The 27848-nt window shown below is 42.4% G+C and overlaps 1 protein-coding gene across 1 annotated transcript; it reads right to left on the reverse strand.

Annotated features, from left to right (window-relative positions):
• Positions 1-107: 107 nt before the first annotated feature.
• Positions 108-27410, reverse strand: LOC147911605 (arylsulfatase D-like). Its single transcript, XM_087427853.1, has 9 exons — positions 27273-27410; positions 26188-26309; positions 23525-23647; positions 19255-19675; positions 11567-11703; positions 9044-9178; positions 6232-6394; positions 4847-4968; positions 108-511 (listed from the first exon to the last, which is right to left on the reverse strand). The coding sequence occupies exons 1-9, from the start codon at positions 27326-27328 to the stop codon at positions 147-149; spliced, it is 1644 nt and encodes a 547-aa protein (XP_087283979.1). The 5' UTR covers positions 27329-27410; the 3' UTR covers positions 108-146.
• Positions 27411-27848: the final 438 nt, after the last annotated feature.

Consider the following 27848-nt stretch of genomic DNA (forward strand, 5'->3'; position numbering starts at 1 on the left):
CCTCATGCAAACCCATCAGGTACATGTTGCAGTCGACACTGTGGCTGGAGGCTGGTGGACTGTTGGCGGATGCAGGCATGAAGGGGTAATCGGGGGACAGCCCCCCGTGTCCCCTCCTCTCTCCTCTCCAAGGGGCCCCACCAGTTTTACAGCTCGTCACGGGGGTGGGCGTTCTCCTGGCATCCACAGAACGGGAAGGAGCCACAGCAGGGCTGCAGCCATGGCTTCCACATGTTGCTGGAGCCTGAGAGCTGCACGGGGACTGGGGTGAGGGTCCTCTGGTGCGCCCAAGTGGCCTCCACAATGCGGCTGACCACCGTGTGAAATGAGGGTTCCGAGCTGGGGGACAGGGGCGTGGCCTCTGAGGGGTCCCTGGAGAGCTCGAAGAGCAGGGGCGGGTCATGGCGAGCCACGTTCTCATGGCAGGGACACAGGCCCTGGGCATAGCAGCCCACGGCCCCCTCCGGGGAGAAGACGGGCGTCTCGAAGTGCGCCTTCCAGAGCCGGCCACCTGGAGAGGAAACAGAGCAGACTCTAGGGTGGGTGTCGGGCTGTCCCCCGGTATGTGGCAGAATGCAGGTTTGCAGGCAACCTGTGCATTTCAGACCTGCTGCCCGGGGACGCCGAAGCTGCTGGTGGGTAAACCACACTTAGAGGGACAAGCGGTTAGAAGTGACCTGCTGTGATTGCCCCCAAATTAGAGGGACACCCGCTCACCGAGCTCCTTCCTGTTCTACAGCAGCCCAGCTGTGGCCTGGGATCCTGCAGCCCCTTTGAGCGATCCCCCTGATGGAGCCTCACGCAGCACGGGGAGTGTCCTGGGCTTGTGCTCGGTCCTCACGTGGTCTTGCCACTGCTCCCCATAATAACCAGCAAACCTCATTTCTAATTTCCGAGGAAGCAGTGACTTTCTAGTTTCTCTTGAAACCAGCCCGTTTCAAGAGCTGTGAATCATATTCTCAAACCTATGCCCTGTCTTCCAGAAGCCCTGCCCCGGGTCCCTGGCTGTCTTCCTGTCCTTCAAGGATCAGCCCCTTGGCTGACTCTGTGCAGGGTCCCTGCCCTCCGCTGGGGCAGAAGGAGCCCCTGTCAGGCCAATATAGGACCAGTTCTCTCCTCTCCAAGAGCTCTTTCTGCACCGGGTGTGGGCGTGCTGCCCCGACCAGGGCAGCTCCAGGGCCGGGCTCCTGCCTCGTTCTAAGTGACATCCCCTTGCCGTGTCCACAGTACGTGTCAGGACAGGTTTGCTGATTAAATTCTGCTTCACTGTAACCTCCTGGTTGTCTGGAATCCAGCCACCTCATTTATCTAGTATATTCCAAGATGCAAGAACTAAAAAAAAATGGACTGCTCACAATGGAGTCACTGAATCAACCACAGGTGAGACTCCCCAGCCCCTCTCAGGACCCATTTGTTATTTGAATGCAATTCTAATGAGCTTAAAAAAAAAAATCGGATTTCTGCCCATAGCAGATCGGAGGTGGAAACCTAGAGATGAAGATCTTCCACTGGACTGTCGCGAAAAATCGGTGATGGTGGAGAGAAAGACGGGACGTAGTGTCACGTAGATGCTCACACAGGGAGGGGACGGGAATGGACATTCCAAACATAGCATGGTGATTATAGCTAATAATACTGTATCATATACTTGCATGTTGCTAAGAGAGTGGATCTTAAATGTTCTCACCACAAACAAGAAATAGTAACTATGTGACGTGAGGCAGGTGTTAGCTAACTATGGGGGTGAGCATTTTGCAACGTATAAATGTATCAAATCAATACATTGTACATCTTAAACTTACACAATGTTATATACCAATTACAGCTCAATAAAGCTGGGGAAAAAAGTTACAATAGAAAAATCACATCCATTGGTCTCCCCGTGTCTCCACAATGGGTCAGATCCAGCCACAGTCTGCATCTTGCATGCATGGATTTCCTGGTGGGTTTAGTTAAACCTGCCAGCCTGTTTTGCTTGTTCTCCAAAATAACTTTTCTGGAAGGCCACTCCTTAGTTTCAAACAAGGCAAAAAAAAATTCTTTGGCCACGTGCATTATAAGAAAAGTTGAAAGACATGCCCTTTTAAAGCAGTTTCTCAAGGATTGTTTTTACCCCTGGCCTTTTCTTGTAACTTCTTGGAATGAGTCACTTATTAATTCATCCAAGAACTATTTTTGATCGTTTACTATTCAAGGAACCAAGAGCCTCCACGTAAGAGATTTGTAAAAATGTAATGATGCCAACTTGAGATAAGAGTGTAGAAAAACAGGTTAGGAAAGAAATCTTGTACTGCTTAATTTTCAAAGCAATTGACTATGATGGGTGTTCTTACAAGAGACAGAAGAGGAGAGACACAGACACAGAGGAGAAGCCACGTGGAGACAGAGGCTGAGATGGAGGGAGGCGGCCACCAGCCCAGGGACGCCTGGAGCCCCAGAAGCTGGAAGAGGCAGGAAGGACCCTCCTCTGGAGCCTCTGGAGGGAGCGCGGCCCTGTGACCCCTTCAACTCAGACGTCTGGTCTCCAGGACTGGGGGAGGATACATTCCTGTGGCTTCAATCACCCAGTTTGTGATGGTTTGTTATGGCAACCCCAGGAAATTCATATGCACATTCTTTAGGTTTGTCTAGATCTGGGCTTTTCTTCAAGATTCCATTCACCTCTGACCTCCTCCAGAAAATGCTTTATAAACTGCTAGGACTTCAAAAGTGGGGAGAGACCAGGATAGAAAATGCCCAATATCGAGGGTGCGTGCCAAGAGTTTGATGTTCCCGGTCATTTAATCTTCCAACACCCTGGGTGTGGGTGCCCACTATTCCCCCTGATGAAGGCAAGAGTTTGGCCAAGTGCAGAGGAAATGTTGTGGAGAAAGGATTGTCTTTTCAACAAATGTGCTGAGACAACTGGACATCCACAGGTGAAAATATAAATGTCCACATAGAACTCAGAGAATGCTTGTATTAGTTGCTAGGGCTGGCCTAACAAAGGACCACCAATGGGGTGGCTTAAACAATAGACATTTATTTCTCACAGTCCTGGAGGCTGGAGTCAGAGACCCAGGTGTTGGCAGGGCTGGTTCCTCCTGAGGCCTCTCTCCTTGGCGTGTAGACGCTGTCTTCTCCCCATGTCCTCACATGGTCATCCCTCTGTGTGTGTCTGTGTCCTCATCTCCCCTTCTCCTAAGGACACCAGTCCTATTGGATCAGGATCCACCCTCATGACCTCATTTTACCTTCATCACCTCTTTAAAGACCCATCTCCAAATACAACCACATTCTGAGCTCTCAGGGGTTAGGGCTTCAACATAGGAATTTGAGCGTGGGGAGGATGCAATTCCACCCATATAAAATCGCTTATACAAATGTGAACTCAAATCATAGGCCTAAATGAAAAACTTGAAACTAGACAACCCCTAGAAGAAAATCTTTGAGACAGAGATTCCTTAGATGTGATATGAAAAAAAAACGACCATTATGAAAGGTGCAGTTGACAAATTAAACTTCATCCAAATGAAAAAACTCCTGCTTTGCAAAAGTTCTGTTAGAGGATGGAAAGAGAAGACAGACTGGCAGAAAAGATTGGCGAACTCCATATCAAATAAGGGACTTGTATCCAGGCTGCATAAAAAAAGTCTTTTCTAACGCAGTCAACCCAAGGCAGGGGAGGCCAGGCCCCTTGGGGAGGGTGAACAATTCACTCTATAAGGGTGGAGCTTGGTGGACCCTGGCTGGCCCTCCCTGGCTAACACCTGCTTGGGGGCTACAGGTGTCCGAGAAGAGGTGGACGGTGGAGTGGACAGACCTTGGGCGATGGGTGGAATATTGTGCATTGTAACTTTAGTCTGGAAGGAGTAAAGTCCATCAATAACATGACCTCTTCACTTTACTTTATTCTGCATTACAGAAAATTATCGTTTTTTAAACTCAGAGAGCTTGTAGGAAGCTGTCTGTAAAGTTATCTTTAAGCACTGTCTTAGCAAAGAGTATGATCCGCTGTGTTTTTGCTGCCAGTCAACCAGATTTGGCTCCTCTCTGCTCCCTCCATCCCACATGGCTTTTCCAGGGGCACAGATATTGATTTGTTCCCGAATACCTGATTTGTGTTACATATAGAGCTGCTAATAAAACACTCGAGATATCCACATGACAGGATTTTCTTCCGTAGATGAAACAGTGAATCCTGTGGGCGTCTCTCCTCTTATGGACAAGAGTGAGATTCATAGATAAGATATAAGCTAGAGACCTACGTTCTTTTATGATCGGACACCCAAATCCTACAACCAATCGGTGGCCATTAGCAAATCAGTCTATCGAAGCATGATGTTTACTTCGTGCCTGGAAACAGATCCATCACCTGGCTGGTTTTGGGGGTTTCTCATCAGACATTTGGAAAAAAAACAGGCTGAGCAGGCTTATTAATAACCCTCCATATCAAATACCCATTGGGCATTATTCTGTAAGATCTTATGAAGTGAAATGCATCGGAGCTGAAGAAACAGCAGCCCTATGTCCTGAATTTTGTGCAATGTTCCAAGGTCAAATAGTCTCTGCTGTTGTTTATCTTAAATCCCCAGAAGTACCAGGGAGAGCATTCTGGAATCCAGCTGTCTCTCCAAACTTAATCCCACAGGTGGCACACGCTCCTTTCCTGGTTCATCCATCTTGACTTAGGGTCCAGCAAATGAGGTCCAGGTGGGCGCCTTCGGGATTCCTGAGCATCCTGCTTTGGGCTAATCTGCAGTCCCCTGGAGGTGTCACTGGAAGCACCTCCCAAACCACCCTGCAGCCTCCTGGGTTTTCCGTCTTCCCAGCTCCCAGCCCCGGAGGGCGACATGGTACCACTCACCTTCGCGCTGGTGCCAGCGAGCCGCGTGCATCCGGGAGCCGCAGTAATGAAAGAGGAATTCATGCTCGGAGTGCGGGACCTGGCCGAGCAGGAGGGGCATCAGGTTCCGCCCGTCGATCACCCTGTGTGGGGAGAGCAGAGCGACAGTGGGGTCATTGAATGCTGCACCGGGTGGTGATCTGCTGTCACCACCGTGAGAGCCTCCATCACTTGTGAACCACGGCTTCTCCTCTCTCAGGCCTTTCTGTCATGTTCAACATCCGGCTCATGTCTCTCATCTGCCTGCATCTATTTCAACAGATACATAAATATACCCATTGACACGCCTCTGCGTGTGCCTGTTTCTGAGCCAACACCACGGGGTCTAATGACGAAGGTTTACGGGAGCCTTGGCTCTTCAGAACTGTGGTTCCTCATAGCTCTTTATCAGATGCGTTTCAATATCTACTTCTCAAAGTCTGTAACCACCACAGAAAAAGGTGGTTGGGTTCGGATTAGAATCACGTTGAATTTATAGCTGAATTTGGGGGAAATGTCAGCTTTACAATATTGAGTATTCCTGTCTGTGAATTTGGTAATCTCTCTGTTTATTAAAATACTTAACATTTTATTAATATTTATTAATTTATTAATATTAAATCAATATTTATTTATTATTCAATAAATATATTATGTATTTATTATTTAATAACTATATTATTATATTTATTATATATTTATACTTATATATAAATATATTTAATATAATATATTCTAATATATTAATTTGTTGATTAATATTAATTTTATTAATATTCAATTATTTCTCCTTAAACGTTTCATATCACTTGTTAACGTTTGTTAATTTTTTAATTTCATTTGTTAACTTTATTCCTAGGATCTTACAGTGCGTGTGGCTATTAAAAAATGATATTTTTAGAATTGCATTTTGGCCATTTGATCTTGTGTGTGAATGGTAGAATGGAATGGTATTCCATAACCTTGTGAACTTTCTTAATACTTTTATTATTTTCTTTGTAGACTCTCTGAGATTTTTATCCAGTGATAAAATGATAATCATATCATTTGTGGATGATATTCAGATTTTTCTAATTCCTTTCCAATCCTTGTAATTATTATTCTCTTTCTCATTGTGTCGTTCCAGCTAGAACCTCTAGTACAACGTTGTGTGTACAGCTATGAGAATGGGTATCATTTCCCATGCTTAACTTTAGTATAATTTCTCTTGATCGTCCACCAGTATTTTTTTTAATTATTCAGTTCCACTACATTGGAGGAAGAAGATTTTTTAAAATGCCCTAATGTTGCGTTGTCCCCCTAAATTTGTGAGAATGAAGGGAGAGCTCTCAGGAATGAGGGAGCAGGCGATTTCAATACACACTTACCTGTCCTGGGGTATCTGGCCACCCCCCAGCTGGACCACGGTGGGGAAGACATCCATCAGGCTGGTGGGCTCCTGGATCACTCGGCCGGCTGGCAGCACCCCAGGCCACCGGAATATCCCCGGGACACGGATGCCGCCCTCCCAGCCGCCCATCCCTTTGCCACCTGAGCAAAAAAAAAAAAAAAAAAAAAAAAGGAAGAAAGAAAAAATCAGCACCAAAAACAAGGCGTTACATCACACTATGGACATATCATCACAGAATATTCAAGATGGAAGAAGCAATAGTGATTACCTAACACAACACTTTCATTTGGTGCCTGCAAAAATCATCATCATCATCAAATTTTGGGGGTGTAATAGTGTGGATTTTAACTTTAGTCTTGAAGGATTAAAGTCTCTTAGAGTTTCAAGATTTCCCTATTTGGCAGAAAACAAAACAGGAAATAATAATTTTTATACAGATACTGTGTTAGTTGGCTAGGGCTGCCCTAACAAAGGACCCCAGACTGGGGGCTTAGACAACAGACATTTATTTCTCCCCGTCCTGGAGGCTGGAATCTGAGATCCAGGTGTCACAGGGCTGGTTCCTCCTGAGGCCTCTCTCCTTGGCGTGTAGACCCCGTCTTCTCCCCGTGTCCTCACGTGGTCGTCCCTCTGTGCGTGTCTGTATCCTCATCTCCTCTTCTCATAAGGACACCAGTCCTATTGGATCAGGACCCACCATAATGACCTCATTTTACCTTCATCACCTCTTTAAAGACCCATCTCCAAATACAGTCACATTCTGAGGTGCTGGGGTTAGGGCTTCAACACACGATTTTGAGGGACACAGTTCAGCCCATAACAAAAGCTAATTTAACAGTTCTGCCTGGTCTCCACGCTAGGTCCCTTCATATCCAAGTTTGTCAGCCTCAGCACTGTGGACATTTGGGACTGGATGACTCTCTGTGGTGGGCCATCCTGTGCACTGTAGGATGTTGAGCAGTATGCTTGACCTCCACCCACCAGACGCAGTAACATCACCCCTGAGATGTGACAACCAAAAATGTCCCCAGACATTGCCAGTGTCCCGAGGGAGACAGAATTGCTCCCAGGTGAGAACCACTGTATTATGTTATTCTCTCATATACAAGTCCCAGCAACCCCCTTGGCTGGTTTAGTGGAAGGGTGTCCACTCCACACCCTGGCTGCCCGGCAGCCTTGATTTCTGTCACTTACAGCACGTCAGTGTTCCCCCCACCAACTCACATCTTCCTTCTTCCAGCAACAGTCCAGTTGAGCACAGCGGTCTACACTCTCACCTCTGAGGTGGGAGGGTGTTACCGTGATGGGAGATGCCCATGCCTGATTTCCACATCCTGACACAGCTGAGGGAAGTGGGATTTCCACTTCCCCCAAGGAGAATGTTATGGGTAGAATTGCATCCCCCAAAAGATGTTGAAGTTCTAACCCCCAGCATTTGTGAATGTGACCTTGTTTGGAAATAGAGTCTTTGCAGAGGTAATCAAGTTAAGATGAGGTCCGTAGGGTGGGGCCTGATCCAATAGGACTGGTGTCTTTGTAAGAAGAGGAGATTAGCCCAGACATGGAAACAACCCAAGTGCCCGTCAATGGATGAACGGATAAAGAAATGTGGTATATATACGCAATGGAATACTACTCAGCCATAAAAAAGACAAAATGGTGCCATTTGTAACAACATGGATGGACCTTGAGGATATTATGCTAAGTGAAATAAGTCAGGCAGAGAAAGACAAACACTGCATGATTTTACTCATATTTGGAGGATAAACAAATACATAGGTAACGAGAACAGATTAGTGGTTACCAGAGGGGAAGGGGGTGAGGGGAGGGCAAAAGGGGTAAAGGCACATATGTATGGTGATGGATAAAAACTAGACTATTGGTGGTGAACATGCAGTCTATGCAGAAACTGATACATAATAATGTACACCTAAAATTACACAATGTTATATGCTAATATGACCTCAATAAGATAATTACCAAAAAAAAGAAAAAGAGGAGATGAGGACACAGACACGCACAGAGGGACGACCATGTGAGGACACGGGAAGAAGACAGCGTCTACACTCCAAGGAGTGCCTGAGGCTACCAGAAGCTGGGAGAGAGGTCTGGAACAGATTCTTCTCTGGTGCCCTCAAAAGGAATCAACCTTGTTGACTTCTTGATTTTAGACTTCCAGCCTCCAAGATTGTAGGAGAATAAATTCCTGTTGTTGAAGACATTCAGTGTGTGGTACTTTGTTATGCCAGCCCTAACAAAATAATACAGAGAAGGGAATATGGAGTTGGTGATGGGCAGCAAGCCTGAGGGCTGCCTTCACTGGCCCCATCTCTGTTGGTTCAGGACTAGGCTCTCTCTGAACATCCCTGGCCCGAGACACTCCTCAGAGCTTAGAAAAATGAGGGTTAAGGGAACATTTGCGAAATAGAAAGAAAAACACTCTAAATATCTAAAACGGACAGAATCACACAGCAAGCAACCGTCCTCTCTGAGGGTATCCCTTTGAATCTGTGAGCCCTCCAGCTAAATTCTGCAAGTATCCTCTGCCACAGGAGAAATCGCATCAGGAAAACGGTGGAGCTCTCACGTCCCTGTGGGCACTCCAGTGTCCAACTCACCACTCCACCTGTAAGACGTTCTTCCGATTTTCTGAAAGTCAGATCGCTTGCTCCTATCTAGGCGTCTATCCATTCTCTTGGGTTATATTGCGTTTTTAAGCTAGAAGAAGGAGTTCCTGCAGCAGAGATGTCCACAAGATTTCAGACTAAGACACAGTGGAAATTCCCCACCTCTGTAGATTCCATTTGAGCCTCCCAGTGGAGTGTCTCCTATGCGGCCCTCTATGAAGGCGCCGTGGTCCGAGGTGAAATACACGAGCGTGTGGTTGGTCAAGCCTTCTTTGTCGAGGGTATCGAGAACTTGACCTACAGCAAGAAGCCAGAGGCTAGAATGAGCAGAGGGACAGGACCATCGATCATCAAATGCGTCGTGCAACGGTGTCCTTCACGTGTTGGTCTCTCTGCCCATTGGTTTTTGAGCATTGCATCCAACCAACTGGGCCAGGCATGATGTGTGGGCCCTGGCTGTCTACCTGGGTGGTCCCCTGAAGAAACTCCTGGGTGTTAATGCATCAACTGAATACAACAGGTAGCGGCTCACTGCACTCTGTGACCTAGCAGAAAGGCTCATGGGGCAGGAAGAGGGTCCCCGGAAATGAGGATGAGAGGATCGCAGTCTGGGCAAGAGAAACCTGGGGTATTTAATCGTCTGCCTGGACAGGAAAGGCTGAGACGCAGGCACAAATGAAGACCTGCTCTCTGCATCCCTTAGAGACGGTGCAAAAAGAAGCATCAGGCACACCAGTAGATGCCTCCCCATTTTACCATCAATGTGCGTCCACAGCAGAGCGTCCTCCATACCTTAGTCCACTTTTTCTGCAGCCTTTGATACCACCCGTGGACATCCACTCCAACTCTCTCCTCTCTACCGGGCCACTCTGTCAACTGCCTTATTAACACGGCTATCACTGGCTCACCCGATCAACAGCCTCTCCCAACGTGCTCTTTGGGGTAAAAGCATTGTATGTAACACAATATAATAAATACAAGACAATACAGTCATCTGTCACTTAATGATGGGGAGATGTTCTGAGAAATGCATCATTAGGTGATTTTGTCGTTGTGTGAACATCACAGAGCACACTTACACAAACCTAGATGGTACAGCCTACTACACAACTAAGCTATATGGTGCTAATCTATGGGACTACCATCATAGGTGTGGTCCATCATTGACCAAAACATCATTATGTGGTGCAGGACTGTAAGCATATTATATTATACAATTACATATTATATATTTATATGTATATGTAATCATATGATTTATATATAACAAAATAATATAAAATATGTATACTATATATTAATATTATATCACTTAATTATATATGATAATATAAATGTATAATTAAAATTATATCATTTATAGTATATGTTAATTATAATATTGATTATCTAACAAATATATATATTTGGGATCCATAGACCATTACATATATTATATTATTTTAATATGGAGAATATTTATTTCTTTTTGTGTGTGTGTGAGGAAGATTAGCCCTGAACTAACATCTGTTGCCAATCTTCCTCTTTTTGCTGAGGAAGATTGGCCTTGGGCTAACATCCATGCCCATTTTCCTCTACTTTATATGTGGGACGCCACCACAGCATGGCTTGATAAGCGGTGCATAGGTCCGCACCCTAGATCCGAACCTGAGAACCCCGGGCCACTGAAGTGGAGCATGTGAACTTTATCACTATGCCACCAGCCTGGCCCTGAATATATATTTCTTAGTAAGTCACTTGTTTTTTGGAAAACTCTTAGGATCCCACGATAGTAATTTAAACCTGATTGCAGAACCATCCTTCTTTTATGTCTGTATGCATAGATCCTTGTAGCTGAGTTACTCATGCACACAAGGAGAGAGAGAGAGAGATGTGTGTGTGTGTATATATATACATATTATATGCAATGTATATTATATAGATAAATATAGGTGTATATATATACACATAAATATATATATACATAAAAATATGTGTCTGTATACATATTATATGTAATGTATGTTTTTTATATATACATATAAAATGGTCTATGGATCCTAAATATATATACAATACATTAGATAATTAATATTACACAATAATATATATTATATGTAATACGTTAGGTAATTAATAACATAAAATAATATGTAATATATATATTATATTATATTATATTATATTATATTATATTATATTATATTATGTTAATATAATGATTTATGGATTCTAAAATCCAGATACTGATGGATTTTCCCTTTGTCTCTAGGTAACCTATAGTTTCCAAATATTTTCCAACAAATGGTATTTATTCTATAATGAGAAAAGCACCCCTTCTTTTAAAAGGCACTTAAGAAGATTTACGTCACGCTGCGTCAGTGGGCTCACAACTTGGGCTGCATAGTAGGATCACCCGGACGCTCTTAAACACCTAACGCCCACCAGCATTTCTGGGGTGGGTCCCGGGACTCAGCTGATTTTAGAGCTCCCAGTGACCCAGCGTGTGGGCTTGTTGGGCACTGCTGCTCTGGGACCAGCAGGAGTGGGTCTGTTCTGCCAGTGGCCGGGAGGCCTTGCAGCCATGTGCCCGACTTCTCCTGTGGCGTGGGAGGGGACGGCCTTGAAGCTGGAGCCAGGTGTCACGACATATCGGGGGAGCACTGCTGGCGTTGTGTGGAGCTGGGTGTTGTTGGGAGAACTCACCCACTATCCAGTCCATCTCCTCCACGTTGTCTCCATAGAGGCCGTGCTGGCTTCTCCCAAGGAAGTTTCTGGTTGTGGTAAGAGGTATGTGCACTTGCAAAAGTGCAAGGAAGAACAGGAAGGGCCCCTGCTTATTTCTGGGGGAAAAAAATCCAGATATAAGATCATTAACTATTCTAGAACAAAAGAGGTCACAATGGTTTCACAAAGTTGGAAACAATTTGTCCAAAAAAACCTGAGTGAGAAGATGATAGAAACATAGATAGATAGATAGATAGATAGATAGACAGACAGATAGATAGATATAGATAGATGATAGATATATAATAGATAGATGATTGATAGATGATAGATCGATAGATATAGATGATAGAGATGATAGATAGGTGAGAGTAGATAGATGATAGATAGATAGATAGATAGATAGATAGATAGATAGATAGATAGACAGACAGACATAGATAGATGATAGGTAGATAATAGATAGATAGATAGATAGGTGATTGATAGATGATAGATCCATAGAGATGATAGATAGATGAGAGTAGATAGATAGATATAGACAGATGATAGATATAGATAGATGATAGATATAGATAGATAATAGATATTGATAGATAAAAAGATTATCTACTAATTGAAGATACATAAATAGATATTTTATAGATCTATCATACAATATGATCTACTTAAAAATATGACATTAAAAATATAGATTGATATTCAGATAGACATTTTATAGATCTATTATATGACATAATCTATTTAAAAATGTGACCTATTAAAAATATAGATAGATGATAGATAGATAGATAGATAGATAGCTCTTTATAGAGTGTGGGAGATCAAGATTTGGCCACCCTGAAATCTATCTCTTTACCTTGGTTGTTTTCTCTAGGGACATTTGACCTCCCCCACTAACTGCCTAAAGAATTTGACATGGTGGCTCCTTTCTAGAACAGATCTATCATGACTGCTATAAAAGATAATTTAGGATAGAGGTTACAATAGAAAAGGCACCAACAAGCCCATCTTATCGGGAGTTCTGTCTCTCTGGCCACATTCTTTGGATGGCCCTGCGAGGAGTTGTCAGACAATCATTTACAAGGGAAGTCTCCATTTGTAAAGGTATCTCCCTCTCTGTTTGGAGAAGAGAGGGGGATGAGCTCATTTTTAGTAACTTGTCAATGTGGAAGGTGAGGCCTTGAGCTACATAATAACCTTACTCTTGTTTACTGTGCTTTAGTGGTAATCTCCTGTAACTGACTCCCCCCACCCCCAAAATCCTCCTTTGTCATTGGCTGAAAATGATATTTAAGATGAGAATTTCTGCTATTGTGTTGAGAAACGCAGTGTCCCTGCTTTCTCCCATGTATACATGTTATTAAACTTGGTATTATTTTCTCCTGCTAACCTGTCTTGTTGATTATTTGGCCAGCCATAAGAACCTTAAGGGAAAGGGCAGAGGGAGATTCTCCCTCTTCCCCCGACAGTTTTGGCGAGCCAGCCAGGAGCCACACTGGCTGGCAAGTTGCCTTCTCTGGCTGGAAGACCTGCCTTCTCCCTGGACTACTGCAGATGATGAGATACGGGAACGCCTGACGAAAGCCGGCAAAAGGTAAGACTTCTTACCACGTCAGCCTCCCGGAATCTCTATCTGCGGAGTCCGGTGGAAGGAAATGGTGAGAATTTTTTCTCTTTCTAAATTTAGATTGGCAGGAGAAAATATTGGGGAAACTAGTTTCTTGGGCTTTTAGTGACTCTTGGTTTAAATTTGGTAGAGTACTCTTGGTTTTGATCTTGATCCCTTTTCCTCCCAGAGTAGTCTCTGTCTTGTTCTGTGTCCTCAGAACTTGGCTTTGTGACCAGTGAAAATCTTCTCCTTGGTCTCCACCATACGGAAGGTGCATTTACCGGGGTGCACCTTGGTGGCCAGTCGAGTAGACTGGGGTTCCGAACTGTCTCTTTGTCCGGCTGTGCCAAGTTCTCAGGGGAGTTTGTCATAAAAGGCCCAGTCCATAAGGGCTTTTGTCTTCTTTACCTTCGTTGCTTGTTAGTGCTGGAAAAATCCCATTCCAGTATCGCCCGCCCGGTGTCACAGATTAGCGGGTCTGTGACTGGAGGCGTCCCACACTATTGTGGGAGACCGGAGACACCATCCTTACCGCCTGTGCAACAAAGGTCTTTACTTTCTCTGAATATCTTTGGGAGTGAATTCTGTGGATCACGGGGGCTACATCATCTGCACCCTCACCAGGGACGCCTCTTTGCGTCCACGGTAAATTTCTTCTAAGCGTGGAAAGTTACCTCCGGGTCTTTCCTTAAAAAGGCTTATTGGTTCGAGTCACTATTGGAATAAATATACAAATAAAGATCCTACTCGTCAATGGCCAGACGACGGATCCTTTGAATTGGAAAAACTTCTAAATTGGGGGAAAAAAAATGTTTTGAGAGCTCTCACATAATTATTTATCTGGTACCTAAAAAAAGGCCAGAAAAAGAAAGGGAAAAATTTAACTAGCCTTAAGACCTTGACTCAGGTTACAATTGAATTGAGAACACGTAAAACTGTAAGTGTTAATAAGATTATAAAGGTTGGCATGTTTGAGCTAATTTTATATAGAGGTTACATCAACTTTGCCTGAGTATGTTTTAAAATGTCTGACTGGGAATGTTTCCCTTGTCCAAAATTATAAGACCAAGACCTATTGATAAAAATTTTAATGATAACTATGTTTAAAGGTATAAGAGGTGATGAAATTTACATAAAATTTTGTAGAAAAAAACTGATGTTATTTCTATTACAGAACTGGTTAACAAAAATAGTAATTTAAATGATGACTAATTTTATCTAATGTCTTATGAAGTCTTACAGGCAATCTAAATAATTATTGGGAACAAGTAACTAAATAGTTGTGAAAAAGATGAATGTTGAATGAACTTTAAACAATAATTATGTGTTATGGTGGTTACAGCTTCCAAACTCTTTTTGGTGACCTAAAACTTTAGAGTTTTGCTAAAATTTATGATAAAAAAATTCTCTGAGTATCATCATTTCCAAATAAGATAAAATATTAGACATTGATTGCTAAATGTACGTTTGTCTACATTTGGCTTTTCATTACAGGAAAACTAAAAGGTGTTTTGGGTCTATTGGTAAAGATGTGTTTTATTAAAAGATTGTACTATAAAATAACATGTTTCTAGAAGTTATGAAGTGTTTATAAATTTTCCAAGCCACAAGATACTAATGTAAAAGAAAGTTTATAATTGTTTAGTTTTTACTTACAAATTAAGGTTTCTAAGGGTTAAAATTTCTAATTAATATATGTGATTGAAGCTACTAAATATTAAGAAAAATATGTCTGTGTACAAGGAAAGTAAGATGTATGAAGAAGGTGCAAAGAATGGAAATATTTTGTTTGGTTAAGAAAGATAAATTTGGTTAAGAAAGATAAATTTGTCCTCAAGTACTAGAAGGGAAAAAAAAAGACATGGGACAAATTCTGAATGTAAAAAGAAAGTTATAGAAGGTTTGTGAAAGAAGAATTCTGGAAAAGGAGTTTTTGTATGGTCAAGTTGGCTAAGATTGAAATGAATTTAATTAAGTAAATGAGTTTTAATAGCAGAAGTAAGCTGGTGCAAAATTGAAATTTCTCATAAAAGATAATTTGCTTAAACTTGATAAAGAGGTTATAAAAGATTTTTCTTTACCTTTGAGTAAGTCTACCTAAAAAAAAAAAAAAAAAAAAAAACTGTTAAAATAATTTCCTGTGTTCAAAAGACTGAGGTCTCTCTATTAAGGCTTTTAGATTGTTAATGCTCTGTTTGCTTTGATTGTTTATATTTTTGACAAGCTCCCCCAAAATTCATATCTTAAAGTCTTTTTTTTAACTTTTATTTCTTTGGGAATTTTCAAAGGGCCCTGGAACTTCTCAAAGAAATTTGCTCTCTTCCTATAAGGGAAAAGATACTAAACTTATTAGGCTTATTCAGTATGTTCAATTACATGGAAAGCATTGTCAGACCAGTGATGATAAGCCTGCTTAGGTGGTATTTTGTGGGTTAATGTTATTGATATAGGCGTTTTAAAATTGTATAACATTACTGAAATTCTGATCTGTCCTGATTATCAGTCATAATTCTGGTTATTATTATTTTAAAGTGTTGTATGTCACAAAATTAACCAAATTTCCTTGTCAATTGCCATTTTGAGGTCTTGTTGTTTACAGACTTATTTCTTTGCTCTAATGCTTTTGCAAAATATGTTTCATCTTCAGAGAAGTTCATGGAAAGGACTTTAACCCTTACTCTAGAATACAAGATTCTGACAAACTTTCTGATCATAAAACTGAACTTGGTAAAAAAAAAAAATTACAGAAATCCGATGGAGAAACTGATGACTTCATGAAGCTGCTAACAAAAGATTGGGATCAAGAATGGATTACACAGGACTGAATGAACTGATAAGGATGATTATAATTTTTATGATTTTTCATTTGAAGTATTGCTGAATTTTTAATGTTTTGTTTTTTCAGATTTAAGGAAAACTTTTTCTCTTTTCTCCCGAGATAGCTATGACTTACAGCAATTTAGTAAATGATATTTTTGTAAGTAAAATTGAAATATTTATCTTTTTCTCTCTATCTGATCCCTCGAATTTGGAAACTCTTAGTAAGTGAGTATTGTTGTTTTCATGGCAATATAGTTATTTGCATAAGTTCAATAAGAATCTGTTCTCCTTATAACAGGACACAATTGGAAACACTGGTTATATTACCAAGGTTGTGACTGGAACATCATATTTGCGATATAACCATACATTTGAGGAATGAAGATTGGACTTTATGGAATAAAGCCACGTGGAAATATTGGCCTGGTACCTTATGTTCCAAGCAGCACTTACCAGGATAAGTAAAGAATGTCACTTATCTGGCAGGTACAAGGAACCTCGAAATATTTTGGGGGAACCTCGGAAGAGAGGAATTCACCCAAATCTGTAGATATTGCAGGCAAAGTCTGATGACAAAATCCTTGGCTTGGCTTTCCTGGCCTCGAGAGACCTTTAAAGTTCAATCTGAGATTCCTTATAAAAAGTTCCAGCAAAGCAGATTTAAAAGAGCCTATGTGATCAACTGCTATTCTTGCTGTACTTATGTAAATAATTGAGCCAACTCTATTGGAACTAGACTTATTTTGCAAACTAGTTTTAATTTTGCTATCTTAATAAAAATGAGGGTGATTTTAGAGAGAAAAATTATATTTCAGTAAAAACTATTTCAGTATAAGTTTGCGGATATTAGATCCTAGTTTTGTTGTCTTTTGAAGTTTTTGTTTTATATCTGTTGACTGGACTGGATCCTGATTTCTTCTAGTCTCCTAAAATATCTGGCTACAGATGTCCAAACTAACGTTTTTGATTTTTTCCATCATTTTCATTTGAAATCACTGAAAACTGAACCTGCCCTTTTTCCTGAAGCCTTACAAACTGAAGCTGATGGACTTGATATAAACTGGAGATGACCTGATGACACCATCCGAGACATTTTAAACTACAAAAGATGCTTTGACGCTGACATCTAAAATTCTTCTTCACTGGCTGTCCTCTGAACTCAAAAACTGCTTTACAACTTGCTCCAACCATTAACCTTGTTTTTCTTTTATAAAAATGCTTCTATTAAATACTTGATTGCTTGCTTCCACAATATAGGCGTAACCCGAGAGCCCACCTACATCACCACCTTCCAAAATGAACTTAATTGAACTGATCTATTATCAGGACTAAGAAATGGGTTCAGTGAGATGAAACAATCTACCAACTCAACTTCTAGACTATGAAACTTCTTTAAGTTTCAAAAAGACTGTGAAACTTATAGTTTCAAAGGCGGGACTGTGGGAGATCAAGATTTGGCCACCCTGAAATCTATCTCTTTACCTTGGTTGTTTTCTCTAGGGACATTTGACCTCCCCCACTAACTGCCTAAAGAATTTGACATGGTGGCTCCTTTCTAGAACAGATCTATCATGACTGCTATAAAAGATAATGTAGGATAGAGGTTACAATAGAAAAGGCACCAACAAGCCCATCTTATCAGGAGTTCTGTCTCTCTGGCCACATTCTTTGGATGGCCCTGCGAGGAGTTGTCAGACAATCATTTACAAGGGAAGTCTCCATTTGTAAAGGTATCTCCCTCTCTGTTTGGAGAAGAGAGGGGGATGAGCTCATTTTTAGTAACTTGTCAATGTGGAAGGTGAGGCCTTGAGCTACATAATAACCTTACTCTTGTTTACTGTGCTTTAGTGGTAATCTCCTGTAACTGACTCCCCCCACCCCCAAAATCCTCCTTTGTCATTGGCTGAAAATGATATTTAAGATGAGAATTTCTGCTATTGTGTTGAGAAAAGCAGTGTCCCTGCTTTCTCCCATGTATACATGTTATTAAACTTGGTATTATTTTCTCCTGCTAACCTGTCTTGTTGATTATTTGGCCAGCCATAAGAACCTTAAGGGAAAGGGCAGAGGGAGATTCTCCCTCTTCCCCCGACAAGAGCTATCTACATTTTTTTAGTAGGTCACTCATTTTGTGGAGGATTCACAGGATCCCATGACAGCAGGTCAAATCTAACTATAGACCCAATGTTGGGTTACTTGTGCCCGCAAGGACAAAGCATTTGGGAGACAACTGACCAAGTGTAATACATGGAAGGAAGCATTTTAAAAGAGAGACATAAATGTGTGTGTTCTCCAAGTAGATACTTAAATAGTTCAGCCCTCTAAAAACCGATTTCTTGAGCTCTCTCTTCACGCTTGCCGACAGCTTCTTGGTTGAAGTTATAAGCAACTTCTGGGATTTGACATCCACAGAGCCAGCAGAACTCAACAGAAATAGTGAGAACTGAGGGTTCCTTTCCATTACCACACGAGGACAACAGGTGATATGAAACTGTGGAAGTCCAGCAGTCTGGGAAAAATGGCGCCATGTGAGAGGGAACGCACTCTACTGAATCCCACCCTAGCTTTTTCTCATGCTATCTAAGCACAAGGTGAGTGATCCTTTAAAAAAAACAAGTGAAGTGTATGTAGATTATTTCTACAATGAAAGTTACAACAGCTCAAATGAGTTTTCTTGAACTTCAAATTCAAGATAGATGTCAACCCAATTCAGTGGCAAACTTTCCAGGCAAATTGCGAGCAGAAACAATATAGATTTAGCAAGCAAAGTGAAGCAGCCAACAAAGACGTCAACACTTCACAAAGAACGGTGGAGGTGAGAGAGAATGTTTATGTATACTTGGGTAATAATGCATAAAATATCACTTGAGGCATTTATACAAAACTCATCAATGTTTTGCCTCCGGGGAGAGGAAGGTGTAGCTAGTGGCTGGGTGAGGAGGGCGCTATTTCACTGCACCTGCTTTTGAAAACACCGAAATATATTACTTCATCAAGAAATGAAGAATTTTCCAAAAGAAAAAAACTAATTTAGAAACCATATACACAGCATCTTCCTGGAAGACTCAACACGTGTCATTTAAAAATGAAATTATCTACCTACGGCCACTCCTGGCGGTATATGTACTTGAACAGAAAATTATTTTTAACCATTAACATTTTGCAATTTAGGAAAAAAATATTCCCTGGCATGTCTTCTCCTCATTCGCATAGAATAGATGGAACTGGTCACTACCTTTCGATAAAGGAAGTTGCCTCCCGCAGGAGGAGAGAAGGTGCTCTTTCCAGCACCATCGACTGCTCGCGCACGGCGTGGTTCCTCATGAGGATGCAGTCCCAGTGCCTGGTGAAGCCGTAACTGGAGTACCAGGAAGCGAAGAAGAGGAGCACACAGACGCCGAAGCAGCCCACCATCTTCCAGGAGATGGGGAGGCAGCCCGTAAGCTTGCCCAGGGCCAAGAAGAGCAGCATGTAAGCCAGCGTCCATGTGTAGAACCAGTAGCTGGCCCTCAGGGCTTGGCCCTTCTGGTTGTGCTTATTTCCGCAGTCCAGCATCAGCGTCAAGGGCATGCCGTAAAAATAGCGGAATCCGTGGTTGAGGGGGTGATGGCAGTGGTCATTTCGAGATTCACAGCTCACTCCCAGGTGCCACTTCCCTGGTCCAGGAAGGAACCGTTTTGGGAGACAAAACACAGAATTGGGTGGTATTCATCAGAAGGTAGAACCGAGCAGAGGCTTTGCTAAATCAGAAACCACCTTTGGTCCTTGTAGAAGGCACATGTCCCGTGTGGTTCTCTTGTTCTGCTAAATGGCTTGTGCATCCTAGCCATGGTGGTCCATGGGTGGTTATCTGCTCCCTGAGCAGGAAGATGTGCACGCTGGATTGTTAGGGGGGAAAGATTTTCTGTAGGGTTCTTTTAAAAAATTCCACTGCTGGTGGGAATGCAAACTGGTGCAGCCTCTATGGAAAACAGTATGGAGATTCCTCAAAAAATTAAAAACAGAAATACCTTATGATCCAGATATCCCGCTACTGGGTATCTACCCAAAGAACCTGAAATCAACAATCCAAAGAGGCTTATGCACCCCTGTGTTCACTGCAGCATTATTCACTGTAGCCAAGACATGCAAGCAACCCAAGTGTCCCTCCACTGATGAATGGATAAAGAAGATGTGGTATATATATACTATGGACTACTACTCAGCCATAAAAAAAGACAAAATCATCCCATTTGCAACAACATGGATGGACCTGGAGGGTATTATGTTAAGTGAAATAAGCCAGAAAGAGAAAGACAAACAGTGCATGATTTCACTCATATGTGCAAGATAAACCAACACACGGACAGATAGAACTGTTTGGTGGTTATCAGGGGCTGGGGGGTGGGGGGAGGGGACAAGGGGTGGAGGGATGAACTTATATGGTGACTGATAAACAATAATGTACAACAAAGATTTCACAATAAAAAAAAAAAAAGATTAAAAAAATAAATAAATAAAAACTTCCAAGCAAGAATGGTGGGTGCCAGGGGCTGGGGGAGAAGGGAAGGGGAGTTGGTGTTTAATGGGAACAGTTTCAATTTTGCAATATGGGAACAGTTCTGGAGATAGGTGGTGAGGATGGTTGCACAACAATGTGAAAGTGCTTAATGTCACTGAACTGTGCACTTAAAAATAGTTAAGATGGTAAATTTTGTGTTATGTGTATTTTACCACAATAAAATTTTTTTAAAAACCACATAAATATCGGTTTAACCCTAGGGTGGGTTTCTGAAGAGCAAAGCTTGTTGTTTTTTTAAACAAACATGAAACCAAATATCATTTAATTAAATGATTTTGTTGTCCAGGCATGAGTCATACTTTTAAAAGAGAAAATGCAATCAAAGTAATTGTTATTAACGTGAAACATCACACAAATCTATCCTCGATCTAGATATTGACCCAAATCTTTTCAATTTATAAAAATCACATTTGTGGTCCATAGATCACATGAAACTATTTCCCAGTTTGTTTTCTTGCAGTCTGTATTTTTGTGATGTTCTCTTCCTTTACGTAAAAAGATATGTTTGATAGTAAAATGTTGAATGAGCTGTGCTATTAAATACTATACATCTACCAAAAATACACCAAGGAAAAACCAAAAAGCATCTCATTCTGCTCAGTCGACTACGTGAAATACATCATCTTGGCCAATGGGGTGAATGGTGATCCTCAGTCCATACAAGTGCAACTCATTCAGTGTCTGATTTGCGTTATAAGGACATTGTGGACCTACTCAGAGTACTGGTCACCCTTCCAATAGGTGTAGCTTTTTATCATTTTTTGTAAGCGATTTCACATGCGTTTCTGCACTTTTTAACACCTCTCTGAGATGGGCAATGACTGTCGCCTGTCTTTTGGAGGAGGTCCCTGAGAATCTCAAAGACCACCAGCTCAGAACTGGAAGATCCGTTCCCTGGTTTTCTGATGTCGTATCAGGCTTTGCATAGGATTAAAATCCTGGCTTTTTCTTCTTCCTTAAGGCTCTAACTGGTTTCCCAGCTCTAGCAGAACCCATTCAAAACTTCCCAACTACTGTTCCTACTCATGGCGTCATCCTGCTGTTTGAAATATTCCTCTTCCTCCCTCTTACATAAGCACACGTTAAACCCTCTGGTCTCCTCACAAGCTCTGTTAGATTTTAACTTGGTTAAAAAAAATATTCAACGCTCAGGAAAGAGGTGAAAGAATGACTGTGTGTTTTGGGTGTCCACGGGATCAATGTGTAACAGGTCCTTCCAAGGATCAATGATTCTTAAGGGCAATGGTCCTCCAACTCAGAATCCCCTGGAAGCCTGGTTAAAATAGACTCCAGGGCTTCACTTTGGAGTTTCAGACTCAGCAGGTCTGAGACAGTCCTGAGGATCTGCCTTTCTAACCAGTTCCCAGGTGGTGTCATGGCTGCTGGTGCATGGACCACACTTTGAGAACTACTGCTTTTAAGTGATGTATTTATGTGACTTAATATTATAGTTAATTCACGTCCAGGAGTTAGATGTGAGCTTGTAAAAGACTGACAAACTACAGAACTCTTTATGTCTGGTAGCAATGTTAACCACAGGAACGCAGTTGATTACCTGGAGGACATTAATGAGTGCTGTAGAAAACTTGGCCATTTCCTGTGGAAATTATTTCCTTTCATTGTTTGTATACAGTTGACTTGTTACCAAATAGCTTTTCTTTGTTATGCAATTCTATCCTCTTTGAGCCTCCTTTTTGTCAGCCTTACCATCCTGCTGGTTCCCTCATTGATAAGGGACTGGTGATTAATTTATATGTAAACAACAGCCATGCTTTTGACTTTGAAGTTCAGGCATTGATGTCTTTCTCTTTCCAAAGCTACAGCCTCAGACCACTTACTCATTACTTCTCTATGTCTACAAGCTCTCACTGTATCTCACAGGAGCCACAAGTTGCCTGGAAGCTTCATGCCAAGCCTCCTTCCATTGTCCTCTTCTACCACTCAGCTGCTCAGAAGGATGCAGTGACTTCCCAATTTAAATCAGAACTCCACGTCTTAGAAGCCAAAATTCTTAACTACCGCCCCTTCTCCTTCCAACCTCACGTTTGCTAGTCCCAGAAAAATCCACTTTGCCCAACTCTGGTGGATCTTCACAGTTTGTCATCTGCTCATGCTGTTTGTCCAACTGTGAGAGCATCTCACTTCATCTATTTCAATCCCTTGCCAATTAATCCTTTATGAGCTTAGACACAACCTCCCCCCTACCAAGAAAGCTTCCTTGCTGCCCCAAGTTCTGCAGCCTTTTAAGGTGCAATATCGCAACTCTGGGAATTTCACACACCGGCGTCTTTTCCTTTCAACCTGGAGCTTGTTAAGGTCGGGGCTATTTATTCTACTTTTTGTTATTGGTTATAATTCCAATGTAGTCCAGGAAACACACTGGGTGACCTGGTGATACTAAATAAATAGTCAGAAATTGTAACTCCAAAGTTAGATCAGTATATTTTCATCAGAGTTATAAATATCATCTTAACATATTTTCTTGATTACACATTAACCTTCTTAGATGTTTGTATTCAAATTCTGTTTTTCACTGAGTTTTACATTATTTATATTTGGCCAATCTCGCTTCAAATGCTTCAGGCTGATTAGTGAGGATGAAATATTAATACAGATCTAAAATCATTTCTCCCATGGATTTATAGTCAAGGTTTAATGAAGCTGTCACAACAGTGGGTGTCAATATGCAAATATACAATCTTGTGAGTCAGGGAGAATCATAGACTGGACAGAATTGGGATTCATTTCTCTTTCTTAAGAGAAATGCATTCTTAAGAATGCATATGATAGCTCTTTATATCATTTCCAGAAGTTTCTAAATGGTCTTATCTCCGTGATATTATTTGCCTTCGCCATAGGCAATTTGGCGATAACTCCTTTGCTGGGACATATTTGGAAGGCAATGGAAAGCAACCACGGCACACTCCCTGGGTGGAGTACCTACCCACCAGCCCTGTGGCGTAGCCTTCCTGCTGCAGGATCTTGGCAAAGGTGGTCTCATTAGGAGGGAGGCCCCCCGATGCAGCCGCCCAGCGTAGAATTCGAGCTTCGGTCTCTGAAGCCATCCCTGGATTTGGGGACCAAGGGAAACAAACTTGAATGCAGGAAGCTAAGCTGTGGTTCATCTCCCTTTAAGGCTGCATCCTCTGGCACAAGGGTAGATAATTCTACACGCCACGCCTCATGATTGGAGGACCTTGTTCAACACTTCCCATGCGGCTGTGCATTTTTGTTCTCATCGATGGGCTTTAAGGACAAAAGACCCCAGTGCAAAATTGAGGGGCATCCATCGTCTCTGCATGCCCTGTGGGCTTTCTCCCTTCCTTTGTCAACAGTACCTGCTGTCTTTGGAACTCCGTGGTCCCCATGTGGGTTGGGTGGAATGGACTTGAGGCCCTGAGATGGGCTCAGGGGAGGACATACAATCCAGGTTTATCTCAAAAGACTCTGTTCTGGGACTTTGAGGGAAAATATTGGAGTGAGTAAGCTTTCCTTTTCCCAGTGGCCTTGAAGTAGGCAAATGAATAACTGTATATTGGCTGGGGGCCATCTGGTCACCATGAGGAAGGGTATGCCAACCCAGAGATGGAGAAAGGCAAGTTGAGGGACATCCTTGAATCCAGAATAGCCAGCCATGCCAGACACTAGGTCACCCCTTAACTGCTATAGTTACCTAAATTAATGGGCAGGTGTTCCAATCTCCCCTCTCATTTCATTTGCTTAAAACACTGTGGTAGATAGAATAGAGGGCCCTAAAGATGTCTACATCCTAATCCCCACATAGTAGTCAGAATAATTTTCCCAAAGATGTTCAGGTCCTAATCCCCGTGTGGTAGACAGAATAATGTCCCCAAAGATGTCCATGTCCTGATCCCCATGTGGTAGACAGAATAATGTCCCCAAAGATGTGTACATCCTAATCCCCGTGTGGTAGACAGAATAATGTCCCCAAAGATGTCCACATCCTAATCCCCGTGTGGTAGAATAATGTCCCCAAAAATGTCCACATCCTAATCCCCATGAGGTGGACAGAATAATGGCCCCCATAATGTTCACATCCTAAACCCTGGAAGCTGTGAGTGTTACCTTATATGCCAAAGGGACTTTGCAGATATGATTAAGGATCTTGAGATGGGGGATGATCTTGGACTACATTGGTGGGCTCAATGTCATCACCAGGGTCCTTATAAGAGGGAGACAGAGAGATTCGAAGACAGAATAAGAGTGTCAGAGTGATGCAGCATCAGAAAAACTCAACCAGGCATTGCTGGCTTAACGATGGAGGAAGGGGCCGTCAGCCAAGGAATGTGGGCAGCCTCTGGAAGCTGGAAGAGGCAAGGAAATGGATTCTCCCCTAGAGGGTCCAGAGGGAACCAGCCTTGATGATGACTTGATTTGAGCCCTGTGAGACCCATTTTGGTCTTTGGACCTCCAGAGCTGGAAGATGATATATTTGTGTTGCTTAAAGCCACTGAGTCTGTGGCCATTTCTATGGCAGCCACAGGATATTGATACACTTTGCCCAAATGTCCAGTTGCTTACAACTAGAAGAACTCTAAGAGAGGAGCAAATGGGCAGTGAGGAACAGGACAACCTTCACCCCATAGTAAGCTGTCATCAGGAGGTGAAGGAGCATGTTCACAGGTGGTCAGCACGTAGCCCTCCTATAGACAGGTGGAAGAAAATTCTAGGAGACTGGAGAGCACAGTTATAACCCCAGTGTTGCTAGGAGTTGAGTAACCTTGAGCAGGACACAAGACATGCCCAGCCCTCTGTGGTAAAGAGGAATGAGTGATACTTGCTTGAAAACAGTTTGTGTCTGACTCAATTGCGGGACTCCTCGAACTCTGAATCCTCTTGCCCACCATGTTTTGTGTATGAGTCTCCTGTGGCTGCAATAACAAATGGCCACACACTGGGGGGCTTAAACCATAGAAATTCATCCTCTCCCCATCCTGGAGACAAGAAGGTTGAGATGAAGGAGTCGCAGGGCCGTGCTCCCTCCAGGGGCTCCAGTGGAAGGTCCTTCCCACCTCTTCCAGCTTCTGGGGCTCCAGGCGTCCCTGGGCTGGTGGCCACCTCCCTCCCATCTCTGCCTCTGTCTCCTTGTGCCTTCTCCTCTGTGTCTGTGTCTCTCTTCTTCTGCCTCTGATGAGTACACTGTCATTGGATTTAGGGCCACCCTCATCCAGGATGACCTCATCTCCACCCTTCACTTAATCCCATTTGCAAAGACCGTTTTCCCAAATAAGCTCCCATTTGCAGGTTCTAGGACTTAAAACTTCTATATATGTTTTGGGGGACACAATTTAACCCATAATATCTTGCTCTCTTCCTTCTTCCATCGTCCAGAATCTCACCATCCATCACCACTACTTCTGGTGTGAGTTCCAAATACCTGCTCAGAGAAAACCCACTCTGCTGGCTGATGTGACCCCTACTCACAGGAACACACCACGCGAGGATCCATGCACTGTCTGGACTTGCTTCTTCTGAACTTACTTGTGCTGATAGTAAAGAAGCATAAACAGCCACACCTACTAGTAAGGGATGTGGAGAGTGTGTTTGATTACGGTGCTGTGATGTAAGTATCAGGTATTTACGCACCTGATCGAATGGGGTATCGTCCAGTCAAGAAGGCTGCCCTACTGGGAGTGCACATCGAAGCTGCAGCGATGTGCTGGGTCAGACGGACGCCTTCCCTCGCAAGCTGGTCAATATTGGGGGTCCTAAGATAAAGAGGCCATAAAGAAGGGGAAATACAGTCAGAACTGGACCTGGAGATGACTCCCATGGCCAAGGAGAGAGGTGTCAGGAGAATAGATCTTGTTGGCAATCCTACTATGATCATCTACAGCCCTGGGCATGAGATCAACGAGGGAAGCAAACGGCATCTTTACACAACAAGTATCGATTGTAGGTCACCTTTCTGATTGACGTCACTGAGACAGGACACTTTGTACCTTCAATGACCACATCCAATGCCCTCCTTTATTGCAATCAGCAACCGTTAGGTGCTAAAACCCATAGATAAGCTAGGAGTTTGCAACCCCCTCCCCAGTCTTGTCTCTGCACCAGAATTCTAAATTATGAAGCACCAACATGCAGCTCAAAGGCATTAATGAAAAGGCCACCAGTTGTCAGAAAGGCTCCCAAGTTCAAAATACCCTAGAGGTAGTCTAGCCTTTTCCATTAGCAAAATGAATGTTCTCCATCTAACTGAAAAGGTTCAGAATAGTCTGGAATAAATTGTTATCTGGATACATTTCATTTAAAGAAACTCGTTCTGAAGACTTTAGATGGTCTCTCATTCGTCTACTTGGTCCTTGGAACCATGACTTTGAAAAAGCCTGCCGAGACATTGCAAAATATAGGCTCCTACGGGGTAACTATTCAGTGGGTTATATTTTTGTCAATATAGATTGGATTGTTTCAGTGGCAAGGATCTTTCTTGACTCTGTGATATTCACCATTTTAGAGGATGAGAAAAGGCAAATGCAGCAGAATTTCTTTTGTGGCTTGTGGTCTTCCCTATAAAGATCTGAGCTTATTGGAATTAAAGATAAAATAAAACTTTGAATGATGTCTGGATTCTATATTCTTGTTCTTGTATCATTTTTTTTTGAAAATTTGGGAGCCAGGCCTACTATTTTAGGAAACCTAACATTTAAGTTTACATAATAGTCCCTTACCTTATCGTATGGTTTCCATAGCAGCCGAGATCTCCTATTCCTAGGTCATCCGCCATTATCAGAACGATGTTTGGTTTAGTGGGGATTGGAGAGCTTGTCGGAATACACAGGCACAACACCAGCACGAGAGGCCAATAGTTCCTGAAAAGAAAGACACAACATAAAACCAATCTTAGTATTTGACAGGGGAATTCATTTAAAATGTAGAGTTGTCTAAAGATGTTTCTGGATGTCTGTATTAAAATATTTCATTTCTAGTCATTCTTCATGCATTCACTAATTAATAACTGCTCTTCATTGAAGGACGAAGATAGCTTCCCTTTCAAGTGTTAGGTACAAGCTCGTTGTTTTGCTCTTCGTGGAGTTCTTTGGATGTAATTTTGTGAGGTAGCCAGCCTCCAAGATGGTGCCCAATAATTCCAGCCTGGTGTTCACACCTGCATGTAGACACTTCCCACCACGAACAGGCTGACATGTGTGACCAGAAGATACTGCAGAAATGACAGATTGTGACTTCCAAGGCTAGAACTAGAAAAAATTGTGGCTTCTGTCTGTGTTTCTCTCAGAAAATTTGCT

This window comes from Ceratotherium simum, chromosome Y, assembly GCF_057802395.1.
Source record: "Ceratotherium simum simum isolate JZ-2026a chromosome Y, ASM5780239v1, whole genome shotgun sequence".
Taxonomy (NCBI): Eukaryota; Metazoa; Chordata; class Mammalia; order Perissodactyla; family Rhinocerotidae; genus Ceratotherium; species Ceratotherium simum.